The sequence below is a fragment of the Anomaloglossus baeobatrachus genome, chromosome 1, assembly GCF_048569485.1.
Source record: "Anomaloglossus baeobatrachus isolate aAnoBae1 chromosome 1, aAnoBae1.hap1, whole genome shotgun sequence".
Lineage (NCBI taxonomy): Eukaryota > Metazoa > Chordata > Amphibia > Anura > Aromobatidae > Anomaloglossus > Anomaloglossus baeobatrachus.
Window position 1 is genome coordinate 706,368,854 of NC_134353.1, and position 14,517 is coordinate 706,383,370.

Sequence of the window (14,517 nt, forward strand, 5' to 3'; positions counted from 1 at the left end):
ATGACGTCATGGCCGGGTTCACTGTGGTTCAGGCCGCTACTGAAGTGAGCCGCGCGATGAAGTGAATCCTGTTGCTCCACAGCTGGAGTCCTCCAGCTGTCACAGAAAACCACCCAAGTGATTGAAGTGAGCAGCGCGATTGGCGGTACCGTCACTCAGGTGTTTGCTGTTACAGCTCGAGTCCTCCACCGCTGATAGACCGACTCTCTTCAGTGCTGTACGATTTAATCACGCCCAACGGCGGCTGTGATTGTTTGCAGTCAGACAGCTGTCACTCAGCATGGGGACTCGTCTGACTACAAGCAATCACAGACGGGGGAGGAGTCAATATGTACGAGGCTAATGAGCGGGTCGGGAAGAAGATGAGAGGCGCGGGAGCAGTGTGACAGCCGGTGATCGGTAAGTATGTACTGCTTGGGGAGAAAGAGAGAGAGCAAGAGAGACAGAGACACCGACACGGGCACCGACACTGACACAGCATCGACACTCACGGACACGGGCACCACACCGACACTGACACAGCACCGACACTGGCACAGCACCGACACTGGCACAGCACCGACACTGGCACAGGCATGACACACGGACACGACACACGGACACCGGTATGTCAAAATCACTCCAGCATTGATTTAGTCATTCTGGAACTAAGTTGGTGAGCTGCGTTTTTGTTGACAAAACCGCAGGTAAAACGCAGGCAAAATGCATGCCAAACGCACCAATTTGATAGCATGCATTTTTTCTTGCGCTTTTGATGCCCTCATTGATTTCAATGGGTGAGAAATTTTGACAAAAACGCAAGAAAGAATGAACATGCTGCATCTTTTTTGTCACAAACTTTTGACAAAAAACTGCAATGTGCGCATAGCAAATCTGACTTCTCATAGACTTTGCTGCGAAGTCAAATGTAAGAAAGTTCTGATAACAAAACTGCACCAAAAAATTCATCAAAAACGCGACAAAAAACACAGCGTGCGCATGTAGCTTTACAGTGGTTACATTCACTGTTGTGTTTCCCTTGGTGATTTTGGTTATTTAACCCTTTCAGTCAAATCTTTGATTTGTAAACTATTGTAATTATTGTGACCCTTTTTGGCTATTTGCAGAGGTTACACTCGTTGTGTTTGCCTTGGCGATTTTGGTTATTTAACCTTTTACAGTCCAACCTTTGATTTGTGAATAACTTTTGGTACTGGCAGGTTCTAGTTTAGGGATTCCTAGGGAGAGTCTTCTTTGAGCGGGGGCACCATTTGCATTTTTTAGGGTGCCGACCTCCCTGGCAAGGTAAAGTAATCTGTTAGGGACATTCATAGGGCCCTGTAGATTTGGTATAGCGTATACACCTGCACTTACTCCCTTATATATACAGGTTTCCTGTCTGTTACCATTTTAATTGGAGTTTTTCAATGATATCTTCACGTACAGTGCCTACAAGTAGTATTCAACCCCCTGCAGATTTAGCAGGTTTGATAAGATGCAAATAAGTTAGAGCCTGCAAACTTCAAACAAGAGCAGGATTTATTAACAGATGTATAAATCTTACAAACCAACAAGTTATGTTGCTCAGTTAAATTTTAATAAATTTTCAACATAAAAGTGTGGGTCAATTATTATTCAACCCCTAGGTTTAATATTTTGTGGAATAACCCTTGTTTGCAATTACAGCTAATAATCGTCTTTTATAAGACCTGATCAGGCCGGCACAGGTCTCTGGAGTTATCTTGGCCCACTCCTCCATGCAGATCTTCTCCAAGTTATCTAGGTTCTTTGGATGTCTCATGTGGACTTTAATCTTGAGCTCCTTCCACAAGTTTTCAATTGGGTTAAGGTCAGGAGACTGACTAGGCCACTGCAACACCTTGATTTTTTCCCTCTTGAACCAGGCCTTGGTTTTCTTGGCTGTGTGCTTTGGGTCGTTGTCTTGTTGGAAGATGAAATGACGACCCATCTTAAGTTCCTTGATGGAGGAGCGCAGGTTCTTGGCCAAAATCTCCAGGTAGGCCGTGCTATCCATCTTCCCATGGATGCGGACCAGATGGCCAGGCCCCTTGGCTGAGAAACAGCCCCACAGCATGATGCTGCCACCACCATGCTTGACTGTAGGGATGGTATTCTTGGGGTCGTATGCAGTGCCATCCAGTCTCCAAACGTCACGTGTGTGGTTGGCACCAAAGATCTCGATCTTGGTCTCATCAGACCAGAGAACCTTGAACCAGTCTGTCTCAGAGTCCTCCAAGTGATCATGAGCAAACTGTAGACGAGCCTTGACATGATGCTTTGAAAGTAAAGGTACCTTACGGGCTCGTCTGGAACGGAGACCATTGCGGTGGAGTACGTTACTTATGGTATTGACTGAAACCAATGTCCCCACTGCCATGAGATCTTCCCGGAGCTCCTTCCTTGTTGTCCTTGGGTTAGCCTTGACTCTTCGAACAAGCCTGGTCTCGGCACGGGTGGAAACTTTCAAAGGCTGTCCAGGCCGTGGAAGGCTAACAGTAGTTCCATAAGCCTTCCACTTCCGGATGATGCTCCCAACAGTGGAGACAGGTAGGCCCAACTCCTTGGAAAGGGTTTTGTACCCCTTGCCAGCCTTGTGACCCTCCACGATCTTGTCTCTGATGGCCTTGGAATGCTCCTTTGTCTTTCCCATGTTGACCAAGTATGAGTGCTGTTCACAAGTTTGGGGAGGGTCTTAATTAGTCAGAAAAGGCTGGAAAAAGAGATAATTAATCCAAACATGTGACGCTCATTGTTCTTTGTGCCTGAAATACTTCTTAATATTTTAGGGGGACCAAACAGAATTCTGGTGGTTTGAGGGGTTGAATAATAAATGACCCTCTGAATAAACTTTTCACAATTTAAAAAAAAAAAAAAAAAGAAATAACATTCTTTTTTGCTGCAGTGCATTTCACACTTCCAGGCTGATCTACAGTCCAAATGTCACAATGCCAAGTTAATTCCGAATGTGTAAACCTGCTAAATCTGCAGGGGGTTGAATACTACTTGTAGGCACTGTATTGTGTTTTTATGTTCAATCTATTTTTATTGAAATTATTAAACAAAATAACAGAAATGAAGGCAAAGACAAAATCATTTGAATAGAGCAATAAGCAGATATCGAAAATCATGTATGGAACCTGTCAATCATCAATTATCATCTATCATCATATCTTCTGATGCATGTGTTAATAATCAAACAATCTTTCCGTTACTGCAAAACAAATACTCATACTCAAATATTCAAAAATTGTGGTAACGCTCAAGTTGCCAATACTAGTAAAGGCAATACGTATTGTGTTTTTAAAGTATTTTCAATAAATTTGTAAGTTTTAGGAATATTTTGTTTTGCTAATCAACTTTTTTGGATTCCTCCCATATTGTTAACTGTTAGCTAGATCAATAAGAGATAGCATTTCCCCACCTGTAAGAACTTCACCATGCTGAGCTTAGGATTGGCCTCCTTCTTCTCTGTGGGTGCCTTGCTGAACAATTCTGCTGGGTCCACTTTATCCCAGTTATTATATTTTCCTGAAACAAGCATATCATAGATATACAATGTGAAATGACAAAACACATGAAACCTTCAACAGGTCAGTAACCTAAGAAATAGACTTTCTGTAGTGCTACTCATTGGGTGAGAGCTGCAGCCCACAAGATTGCATACAACATATGCAGTAACACTACAAAAATTTATAGAAATCCCATGCCTACTGTGCTTATTTTCTACACAGCTTAAAATGACATACGGAGCGATTTTCTTAAACGCAGCATGTCGATTTATTCTTGCAGAGGTGCTAGTGCTCGCAGTGAGAGTACACAGCAAAAATACTAAGTGCCCAGAATCCTGATCATAGGCAAGAACGCTGCGTTCCCTGCGGAGAACACTCTCGTCTCCGCAAGAGGATAGACACTGCGTCTAGAACGCAGCGTCCCCTGATCGTGACCACTTAACCTTAGGGTCCCATTCATCAAGACTGGCGTACTACAGTTAGATTTATCAAGATATATATGACCAACTCACTGTCTAGAGTGCATAGCTGATATAAATTGTGCCACTTTGTGGTCTAAATTATAATGCTTGGCTATGCCTCCTCCAGCTAAGCTTTCCTCACTTGTCACTTTTACTCCAGCTTTACAAACTTTTTAAAAAACTTTTTGTGCAAAAGCTGCCTGTATTATGCTTGTCTAAAATTGACCTTAAATATCAAAAACTGACCAACAGAATAAGACAAGTGTGAACAGTTGCAAGCTGTCACTACTATTCAATATAACCAAAGACAATATAGCTGTATTTTTTTGGTTGTATTGAAATCGGCCTTAGTAATCTTGTGTGGTGTATTTGGTGCTTGAAACAAAAAAAATATGAAACGATGCACAAACAATGCATTTTGTCATTTTTTTTCCAGAAGAAAATACTCTGGGGGGTTTCCAGGCATTTTGCCAAACACTTCTCTATAGGATAGGAAAAGTCTGGGGAAAAAACCCAAACTAACTTTTCCAGTCAATAAAAAGTAAAGAGGTGGTTCACCCATTTTAATTACTGGCCACATCGATATTATGTTGAGAAACAAGGTTTCTTTCAAATACCTTGCGGTGCCAATTCTGCCTGTTAGCGGTGCTATTGTGGACCGCTCATCCCTATCGCGTGACCCCGGGCTCTGTGACCTCTGATGTCTGGTGATGTAATGTCAACTTCCTGTTAACCTGACATTACCGTGGCCCCAGTCTCCGTGAGTGACTGGGCTGTGGGTGGAATTTCACCGCTCATCACAGCCCAGTGTCGCTCCTGCTTGCGGCGCTCTGCAATGAAGGAGGAGGGAGCAGGGAGATGCCGGGCTGTGACGCTGGGCTGTGATGAGCGGTGAAACGCCACCCACAGTCCAGTCACTCAGGAAGACCGGGGCCCACCTCAGTTGATATAACATCACCGGACATCAGAGGTCACGGAGCCCGGGGGTCATGCGAAAGGGGTGAGCAGACCACAATAGCGCCGCTCACAGGTACTATTGGCAACACAAGGTATTTGAGCAAAACTTTGTTTCTCAACATAATATCAATGTGGCCAATAATGAAAAGGGGTGAACCACTTCTTTAATGACATCTGCAGATGGGGCAAATTTGTCGGCAGCAAATTCACAGTAGACACATTATATTCCAATGTGGTAGTTGTAGCTCTCACCTTGCATACAATATCTATGTCCATGATTTGCCGATTATTCATTATTCTTCACAATCAATTTGTAAAGCAAATATACAATTGATTTTGGAAAGAAGTTCTCTCTTCTCCGTTTTGCCAGCAGAGGGTGCTGCCATACATTAGATCTGTACACCTCACAAATTGCGACTTGCTGCCTCTTTCTCTCCGCAGACATGCAACACGTGGCTGCGAAACCTGCCCTTCCTTTTTTATTAAGACCTCATGTAGGGCCTTGCTACATGCTGAGCTACCTCATTAAACCTCTTCCTGTGCTTCCTGCACTTAGACTACACAGAGATGCATGGGAAGCAAGGCAGTGAAGTAATTGCCTCTGAACCATACTTGCTGCTCAACTAGAAAAATAGCTGTGGTCACACTACAATTAATGCAGGGAAAGTGCTTAGATTACACTTTTATTTTATAATGTGAGATGCAAGGATGTATGCTAATGGCTCCATGGTTTGTTTTGTTTAAACCATTATGTCAACCAGTATAATAGATGGAGGAAATTTGTTAACATTTTGTATAATGTTGGCCCGGCCGTGCAGTACACATGACTGGGGGAACGCCGGCTCCCACTGTGGACAGGCAACTAGACATTCACACCTCCAGACGTTTTCTGCGTGCGCAACCAAATCACCTAATCCAGTCATCTCCATACAGTGTAGATATAGGAATTCTGATATATGAGAAAACTAGTGTTGGGTATAGAAAAGAAATCAAGGGGGTGCTGTGACGGGGTGTACAGCAGAGCAAGGAGAGACAACAGGCCGAGGAACGATCCAACAGGTTTATTCACAAGAACACTGGAACAGCACACGATAAGTCCACGTAAAACAGATTCGGGGGCCCTTCCCGACAATCCTCGGACCGGATTACAAAGCAATCGTCCTTACAGTAGTCCAAAGAGTTCCACACAATCCCACGGGCCGCCACACAGGCCTAGCTCCGTCCGTGTCCACAGCCACACAGGCTGGAGCTCCTGCTCCCTTCAAGTTTCAGCTCACTCTGCCTGAATCTCCCAGGTAAGCAGAGTTTACACTAGTTGGACTCTAGGCCCACCTCCCCCTACTCCCAGGGATGGAAGTGCCTCAAGAGGATATAACCTTGCATTTTAGGGGGGTGATTACCTACAACAATAGAAACGTACACAGAAGTAGTTCAAATAAGACAATGAACCCAGCTTGAAATAGGAATCTGTACAGCATATACAGTGAGAGGGTAAATTACATCTTCACAATCCCTCCCCCTCCCAACTTGTGTACGTACTAGGGACCTCTACAGGTCACTGGTTAAGTACACACAGGCAGAGCGTTACTTACATGTGGCTTCATGCAGCCACGAATTGGCATCGTAGCTCTCCCACATCATTGCCCAGGAGAACAGCTGCAGGCAGACAACCCATCACCCCAACCACGCATCGCCTGACCCCAAAACCAAAGTTCAGATCCACAGTGGCTGTGGGAATAGTCCTCCATTGTCCACCAGCCAGTTCAATAACAATCCCAGGTCCTCTATGGATTGCCTCAGGCCGAACCACTCGGGGATCAGCCAGTGTGAGGAAAGCACCCGAGTCACAGAATCCAACAAGTCTCTGTCCATCCAGCACAACCTCCTGCAAGTGCTTACCTCGATGAGCAGAAGTCGTCATAACTGCGGGTCGCACCCCGTAAACTCCTGGTGGTGCAACATGGGGGGCTGAGTCACTAGGCCAGTCCTCACATAACGGTGCCACATCTTCCTCCATGGCACTGGGCTGTAAATAATTAACAATCCGATTGGGTGCAGGATCAGTCCTCATTTGAACAGCTGGGCAGGAGACTTGCCGATGCCCTGGCTGTCCACATTGATAGCATCTGAGCTGGGTCTCCCTACATCCAAGGCGTCCTCTTGGGTAAGGGGTAGGGGAACTTGGAGGCCGGCTCCCACCTGAAGGTGCTGTAGGGGTTTGAGGATGATTCCTCCATGGCCTGGCTGGGCATGAGGCCTGCAAATGCCCGGGATGCCTACAAACATAACACCTGTGCTCTGTTACTTCCTCTCCCCGGCGTATTCCAGAAAGTGCAGTAGAAGCAACTGGAGGCACATTAACACGGGTATCAACATGTGGTGGCTTAGAGGAACGGGGAACAATGGGGACAGAATAACTGGGGGCATCCGGTGTTGTGGAGCTGTTAGGCGTCTCTCCATCCTCCAACAGAACCCTCCACTGAGGCTTGATGGTGAGAGCCTCATCAGCGAGAGCAGCAGCTTCCTCCACTGTCGCTGGTTTTCTCTCACGCACCCATTCCCGGATCTCAGCGGGGCACTGGGCAAAGAATTGTTCTTTTAGGATGACCTGCAGGAAGGTCTCCCAAGATAAGGCCTCCTCTGCCTCCAGCCAGCGATTACATATTTGTTTGAGTCTATGAGCATATATCTTAAAAGACACTTCCCCATCACAGGCTAAAGCACGGAACTGAGTCCTGTAAGTGTCTGGGGTCACAGCATAATGTTCTAGAATAGTCTGTTTAATCTCCGCATACTCACAGTTCCACCGAGGGTCCATAGCTCTATAGGCTTCAGCAGCTCCCCCCTCTAGGAGCCCAACCAGATGCCGGACACGCTCCCTGTCCGGGACTTCCATTAATCGACACTGATGCTCAAAGTCCTGGAAGAAGCCCTCAATGTCGCCTGCAGCCTCATTAAACGGCTTAAAGTCTTTGCGGGACACCCTGGGAAGTTCCCTTATGATGGGTGCTGGGGTTACAGTCTGTCTGGAACCTCTCGCGGCTTCCACAGCGAGCTGCTTATCCAGCAATGCCATCTCCTCCATCCTGCGCTCCTTCTCTTCAGCTCCACGCATGGCCTCCCTCTTATCTTCTATGGTGGCCTCATCTCCAAGCAGTGCCATCTTTTCCTTGTACCACACAATCCATTGACTTTTTTGGGTATTTACCTCCAGCTCCCGTCTTTCCTCCCTTTGCTGTGAGGATCCTTCCTCCACGTTATTTTGCGAGCAGACTCCTTCTAGCGCCTCAATCAGCTGCTCCTTGGAGAGTCCTTTGAAACAAACTCCTACTTCACGGGCCTTTGATTGCAGGCTCCCCAAAGTCCAGGTCTTGTACTCTGCAGTGCTGGTTCCTGATGTTGAGCCATTGTCCTCCATTCCTTCTGCTCTGATCCCACCGCTGCCACCAGTTTGTGACGGGGTGTACAGCAGAGCAAGGAGAGACAACAGGCCGAGGAACGATCCAACAGGTTTATTCACAAGAACACTGGAACAGCACACGATAAGTCCACGTAAAACAGATTCGGGGGCCCTTCCCGACAATCCTCGGACCGGATTACAAAGCAATCGTCCTTACAGTAGTCCAAAGAGTTCCACACAATCCCACGGGCCGCCACACAGGCCTAGCTCCGTCCGTGTCCACAGCCACACAGGCTGGAGCTCCTGCTCCCTTCAAGTTTCAGCTCACTCTGCCTGAATCTCCCAGGTAAGCAGAGTTTACACTAGTTGGACTCTAGGCCCACCTCCCCCTACTCCCAGGGATGGAAGTGCCTCAAGAGGATATAACCTTGCATTTTAGGGGGGTGATTACCTACAACAATAGAAACGTACACAGAAGTAGTTCAAATAAGACAATGAACCCAGCTTGAAATAGGAATCTGTACAGCATATACAGTGAGAGGGTAAATTACATCTTCACAGGTGCTCAGTACAAAAATATAAAAATGTCACCTACTGTCAATTTAAGTGTCTGTTCACACTGTAGTTATTTTATACAACTCTGTTAGAGAGAACATTTTAGCAAGCTGTGCTATTTAAAGGGAACCTGTCACCGGATGTTCATAATACTCACCTAACGGTCGGTGCAGAACAGACTGGTCGGATGAGCGTCTCCGTTCTCCGCGCCTACTCTTTTGACCATCTTTGTCCTCCTTCTGAAGCTAGTGTGGAGGATGCGTTCTATGTCATCTACACTAGCCGATATTGAGGTCCTGCCCTGAGCAGGGCAGATCAAAGTGCAACTGCATGGGACCTCAATGTCGGCTAGTGTAGATGACGTAGAACGCGTCATCCACACTAGCTTCAGAAGGAGGACAAAGATGGCCAAAAGAGGAGGCGAGGGACCCAGAGAACGGAGACGCTCATCCAACCAGTCTGCTCCGCATCGACTGTTAGGTAAGTATTGTAAACATCCGGTGACAGGTTCCCCCTAAAGGAAACCTGTCACATCCAGATAAGCTATTTACCTGCAAATATAGGGCTAAACAGGGCTAAACGCTAGGTACACTGGCACCACTCTAGCAGTTTTATTTCACCGCTGGTACTTTAAATCTAAGTCCCCTGCCCTTAATCTTATATTCACCCTTCAAGGTCTTCATCCTCTCTGGTCAGTCCTCTCCAGTTTATGATCTGCCGGTTGCTCCAGTGTTTCATAGAGCAGGACGGAGGTCACTCTTCAATGTCTATGAGATTCTTGTTCCAAAATTGGCTACTGTCTATTGCTATAATAATATATAATTCTATTTACATGTCTGTATATTGATTGGTATTATTTCTACAAACATATTGGGTATTTCAGCAGGCGCTGCATAATGTCCCTACTTTACTAATATTTTTATATACCATTTGGCCTTTACAGCATTAATAATACACATTTCTATTTTTTATATTATGTGTACTTTCAGTGCATATAAAAAGTCAACACACCCTTGTTAAAATGCCAGACTATTGTCTTGTAAAAAGAAAAACTATAACAATAAGAATAATTTCAGAACTATTTCTACTTTAATGTCACCCATAATTTGCACAAATGAATTGAAAAACAAACTGAAATCAGACTTTCACCTACTGTAGAAAGCTTCAAAAGGAACCTGAGGACCCACCTCTTACGACAACCTGCAGTAGCCCTCGTTCCTCTATACCGCGGTCTGACTCGCTCTACCCTCTCCTACTGTATCCTCACCTATCCCTTGTAGACTGTGATCCCTTGCGGGCAGGGTCCTCTCTCCTCCAGCCTGTGACTTGTATTGTGTATGATTATTGTACTAGTCCCTATTATACCCTTTTCACTTGTAAAGCGCCATAGAATAAATGGCATTATATTAATAAATAATAAAATCATTTGAGAGGGGAAATAAAAATAATAAAACTAAAATAGTGTCAGTGCAGAAGCGTACACCGTCTTATAGTTGTGGATGTGCCTGTGTTCAGAATTAGCCAATCAGATTTAGAGGGAATATGTCAGCAGATCTTTGCTACCTCATCTGGGAGCAGAATAATGTAGGAAAAGAGACTCTGAATCTAACAATGTGTCACTTAAATTACTGACTACAGTGGTTCTGACACAATCAGAGTTTTTAGATTTAGTAATGCAGCAGGTTCTCCATAAACAATGTCTATAGACAGTGAGCTGCTTATCACAACATGGGGCGTGCTGGACTAGCTGATCTCCAGCTGACCTAGTCTAGCAATAATAATCTCCTGAAGCTAGGGAAGGTCCAGCCAGAACCCGACTTAAATCCGATTAAAAAGCTGTAGCCTTACCTGAAGAGGGGTGTGCACAGGAGATGCCCACACATTCTGACAGATTTGGAGTGCTACTGCAAGGAAGAGTGGGTAAAGATTGCCAAATCTAAATTTGCCATGCTGATAGACTCCGAACCAAAAAGCCTGAATTTTATCATAAATTTCAAAGGGTACTTAGAGAAAGTATTTCTTTAAGGGTCTGCTATTTTTGCAACCACATTATTTTAGTTGGTTATTTTTTTTGCTTATTTTTCAATTGAATTGTTCACATCGCAGGTGACGTTAAAGGGAATCTGTCAGCAGGTTTTTGCTCTCCCATCTGGGAGCAGCAGAATGTAAGGGCAGAGATCCTGATTCCAACGATGTGTCACTTACTGAGCTGTTTGCTGTCATTTTGATAAAATCACCGTTTTCTCTGCTGCAGATCTAGCAGTTATACAGAGCTCATGAATATGCTGGACTACCTGGCAGCAGACCAAGTAGTCCTCTAATGATAATCTACTGCTGATTAATCAGTGATTTTATTAAATCTACACTAAGCAGCCCGGTAAGTGAAACAGCGCTGGAATCAGGGTCTCTGTCCCTACGTTATGCTGATCTCAGATTAGGTGGCAAACACCTGTTGACAGATTCCATTTATTAATATTTATTTCAGATTCTATTCCTTTGTTAAATACCGCCCCTTTTTAAGTTTAGCCTTCCTTACAGATTGAATAGCAGACTGTCAGTTGATGGAGAAACAGGTCAAAGGACCTGTCCATCATATATATATTATGTGTCACGAAATCATATTTTTATGTTAAAATTAAGAGAAAGTGGATAAACCTGTTAAGTAAATGTATTATCATGTAATTAAATAAGAAAGCTAACATACCAATAAAGTCCAAGCTCATGACATGGCCACAGACAGAAGTCATCTTGAATCGTACCATCTGTCCCATAAAAGATCCTGTATACTCGTGTACAGAGCATGCTCCATTAAAGCCTTTCCGAGAGGTGGCACCACCTAAGTAATAAGGAGAAACCTGTTTAGGGAATTTAGATATTTTTGCTAAAAATAAAATATATTTGAGGTTATGATGAGACCATACATTAGTGGCAAAAAAATACGCAACATTTGGCATTTTTATGCCACAATGACAGGAGCTGGGGTGGGACAGGACGTGGCAATCCCTGCCTGTCAAATTCTCCAAAAGTGACAGCCTTTTTGCGCCAGAAATTACATTCTAGTAACAAAAAGGAGGATGGGAATGCACAGCAACTATGTCACAAAGAAATAATTATACTGAGGGTGCTACTTGTCTACTAAACATGAGGTAAACAAGGACAGAAAGCGAAGGCAAACCATATAGCACTCAAGTAAATAAGGAGAGAAAGCGAATGCAAACCATATAGCACTCAGGTAAATAAGGAGAGAAAGAGAATGCAAACCATACAGTACTCAGGTAACCAAGGAGAGAAAGCGAAGGCAAACCATATAGCACTCAGGTAAATAAGGAGAGAAAGCGCATGCAAAACCATATAGCACTCAGGTAAATAAGGAGAGAAAGCAAATGCAAACCATATAGCACTCAGGTAAATAAGGAGAGAAAGCGAATGCAAACCATATAGCACTCAGGTAAATAAGGAGAGAAAGCGAATGCAAACCATACAGTACTCAGGTAAACAAGGAGAGAAAGCGAAGGCAAACCATATAGCACTCAGGTAAATAAGGAGAGAAAGCGAATGCAAACCATATAGCACTCAGGTAAATAAGGAGAGAAAGCGAATGCAAACCATACAGTACTCAGGTAAACAAGGAGAGAAAGCGAAGGCAAACCATACAGCACTCAGGTAAATAAGCAGAGAAAGCGAATGCAAACCATATAGCACTCAAACAAGGAGAGAAAGCGAAGGCAAACCATACAGCACTTGTGTAAACAAGGAGAGAAAGTGAAGGCAAACCATATAGCACTCAGGTAAACAAGGAGAGAAAGCGAAGGCAAACCATATAGCACTCAAACAAGGAGAGAAAGCTAAGGCAAACCATACAGCACTCAGATAAACAAGGAGAAAAAGCGAAGGCAAACCATATAGCACTCAGGTAAACAAGGAGAGAAATCGAAGGCAGACCATATAGCACTCAGGTAAACAAGGAGAGAAATCGAAGGCAAACCATACAGCACTCAGGTAAACAAGGAGAGAAATCGAAGGCAGACCATACAGCACTCAGGTAAACAAGGAGAGAAATCGAAGGCAGACCATATAGCAATCAAACAAGGAGAGAAAGCGAAGGCAAACCATACAGCACTCAGGTAAACAAGGAGAGAAATCGAAGGCAGACCATATAGCAATCAAACAAGGAGAGAAAGCGAAGGCAAACCATACAGCACTCAGGTAAACAAGGAGAGAAAGCGAAGGCAAACCATATAGCACTCACATAAGCAGAGAAAGCGAAGGCAAACCATACAGCACTTAGGTAAACAAGGAGAGAAAGCGAAGGCAAACCATATAGCACTCAGTTAAACAAGGAGAGAAAGCGAAGGTAAACCATATAGCACTCAAACAAGGAGAGAAAGCGAAGGCAAACCATACAGCACTCAGATAAACAAGGAGAAAAAGCGAAGGCAAACCATATAGCACTCAGGTAAATAAGGAGAGAAAGCGAATGCAAACCATACAGTACTCAGGTAAACAAGGAGAGAAAGCGAAGGCAAACCATATAGCACTCAGGTAAATAAGGAGAGAAAGCGAATGCTAACCATATAGCACTCAGGTAAATAAGGAGAGAAAGCGAATGCAAACCATACAGTACTCAGGTAAACAAGGAGAGAAAGCGAATGCAAACCATATAGCACTCAGGTAAATAAGGAGAGAAAGCGAATGCAAACCATACAGTACTCAGGTAAACAAGGAGAGAAAGCGAAGGCAAACCATACAGCACTCAGGTAAATAAGCAGAGAAAGCGAATGCAAACCATATAGCACTCAAACAAGGAGAGAAAGCGAAGGCAAACCATACAGCACTTGGGTAAACAAGGAGAAAAAGCGAAGGCAAACCATATAGCACTCAGGTAAACAAGGAGAGAAAGCGAAGGCAAACCATATAGCACTCAAACAAGGAGAGAAAGCTAAGGCAAACAATACAGCACTCAGATAAACAAGGAGAAAAAGCGAAGGCAAACCATATAGCACTCAGGTAAACAAGGAGAGAAATCGAAGGCAGACCATATAGCACTCAGGTAAACAAGGAGAGAAATCGAAGGCAAACCATACAGCACTCAGGTAAACAAGGAGAGAAATCGAAGGCAGACCATACAGCACTCAGGTAAACAAGGAGAGAAATCGAAGGCAGACCATATAGCAATCAAACAAGGAGAGAAAGCGAAGGCAAACCATACAGCACTCAGGTAAACAAGGAGAGAAATCGAAGGCAGACCATATAGCAATCAAACAAGGAGAGAAAGCGAAGGCAAACCATACAGCACTCAGGTAAACAAGGAGAGAAAGCGAAGGCAAACCATATAGCACTCACATAAGCAGAGAAAGCGAAGGCAAACCATACAGCACTTAGGTAAACAAGGAGAGAAAGCGAAGGCAAACCATATAGCACTCAGGTAAACAAGGAGAGAAAGCGAAGGCAAACCATATAGCACTCACATAAGCAGAGAAAGCGAAGGCAAACCATACAGCACTTAGGTAAACAAGGAGAGAAAGCAAAGGCAAGCCATATAGCACTCAGGTAAACAAGGAGAGAAAGCGAAGGCAGAACAAGGAGAGAAAGCGAAAGCAAACCATATAGCACTCACACAAGGAGAGAAAGTGAA

The 14,517-nt window shown here is 44.3% G+C and overlaps 1 protein-coding gene across 4 annotated transcripts in view; it reads right to left on the reverse strand.

Annotated features, from left to right (window-relative positions):
• Positions 1-14,517, reverse strand: part of TOP3B (DNA topoisomerase III beta) — a 126,326-nt gene that overhangs the window by 90,590 nt on the left and 21,219 nt on the right. For 3 of the 4 annotated variants that reach the window (XM_075341779.1, XM_075341778.1, XM_075341781.1), the window contains 2 exons: positions 11,587-11,718; positions 3,422-3,528 (listed from right to left, as the gene is read on the reverse strand). In XM_075341779.1, coding sequence (XP_075197894.1) covers positions 3,422-3,528; positions 11,587-11,718 — 239 coding nt within the window. The remainder of the gene's footprint in view (positions 1-3,421; positions 3,529-11,586; positions 11,719-14,517) is intronic. The other variant, XM_075341780.1, reaches the window with a different exon arrangement.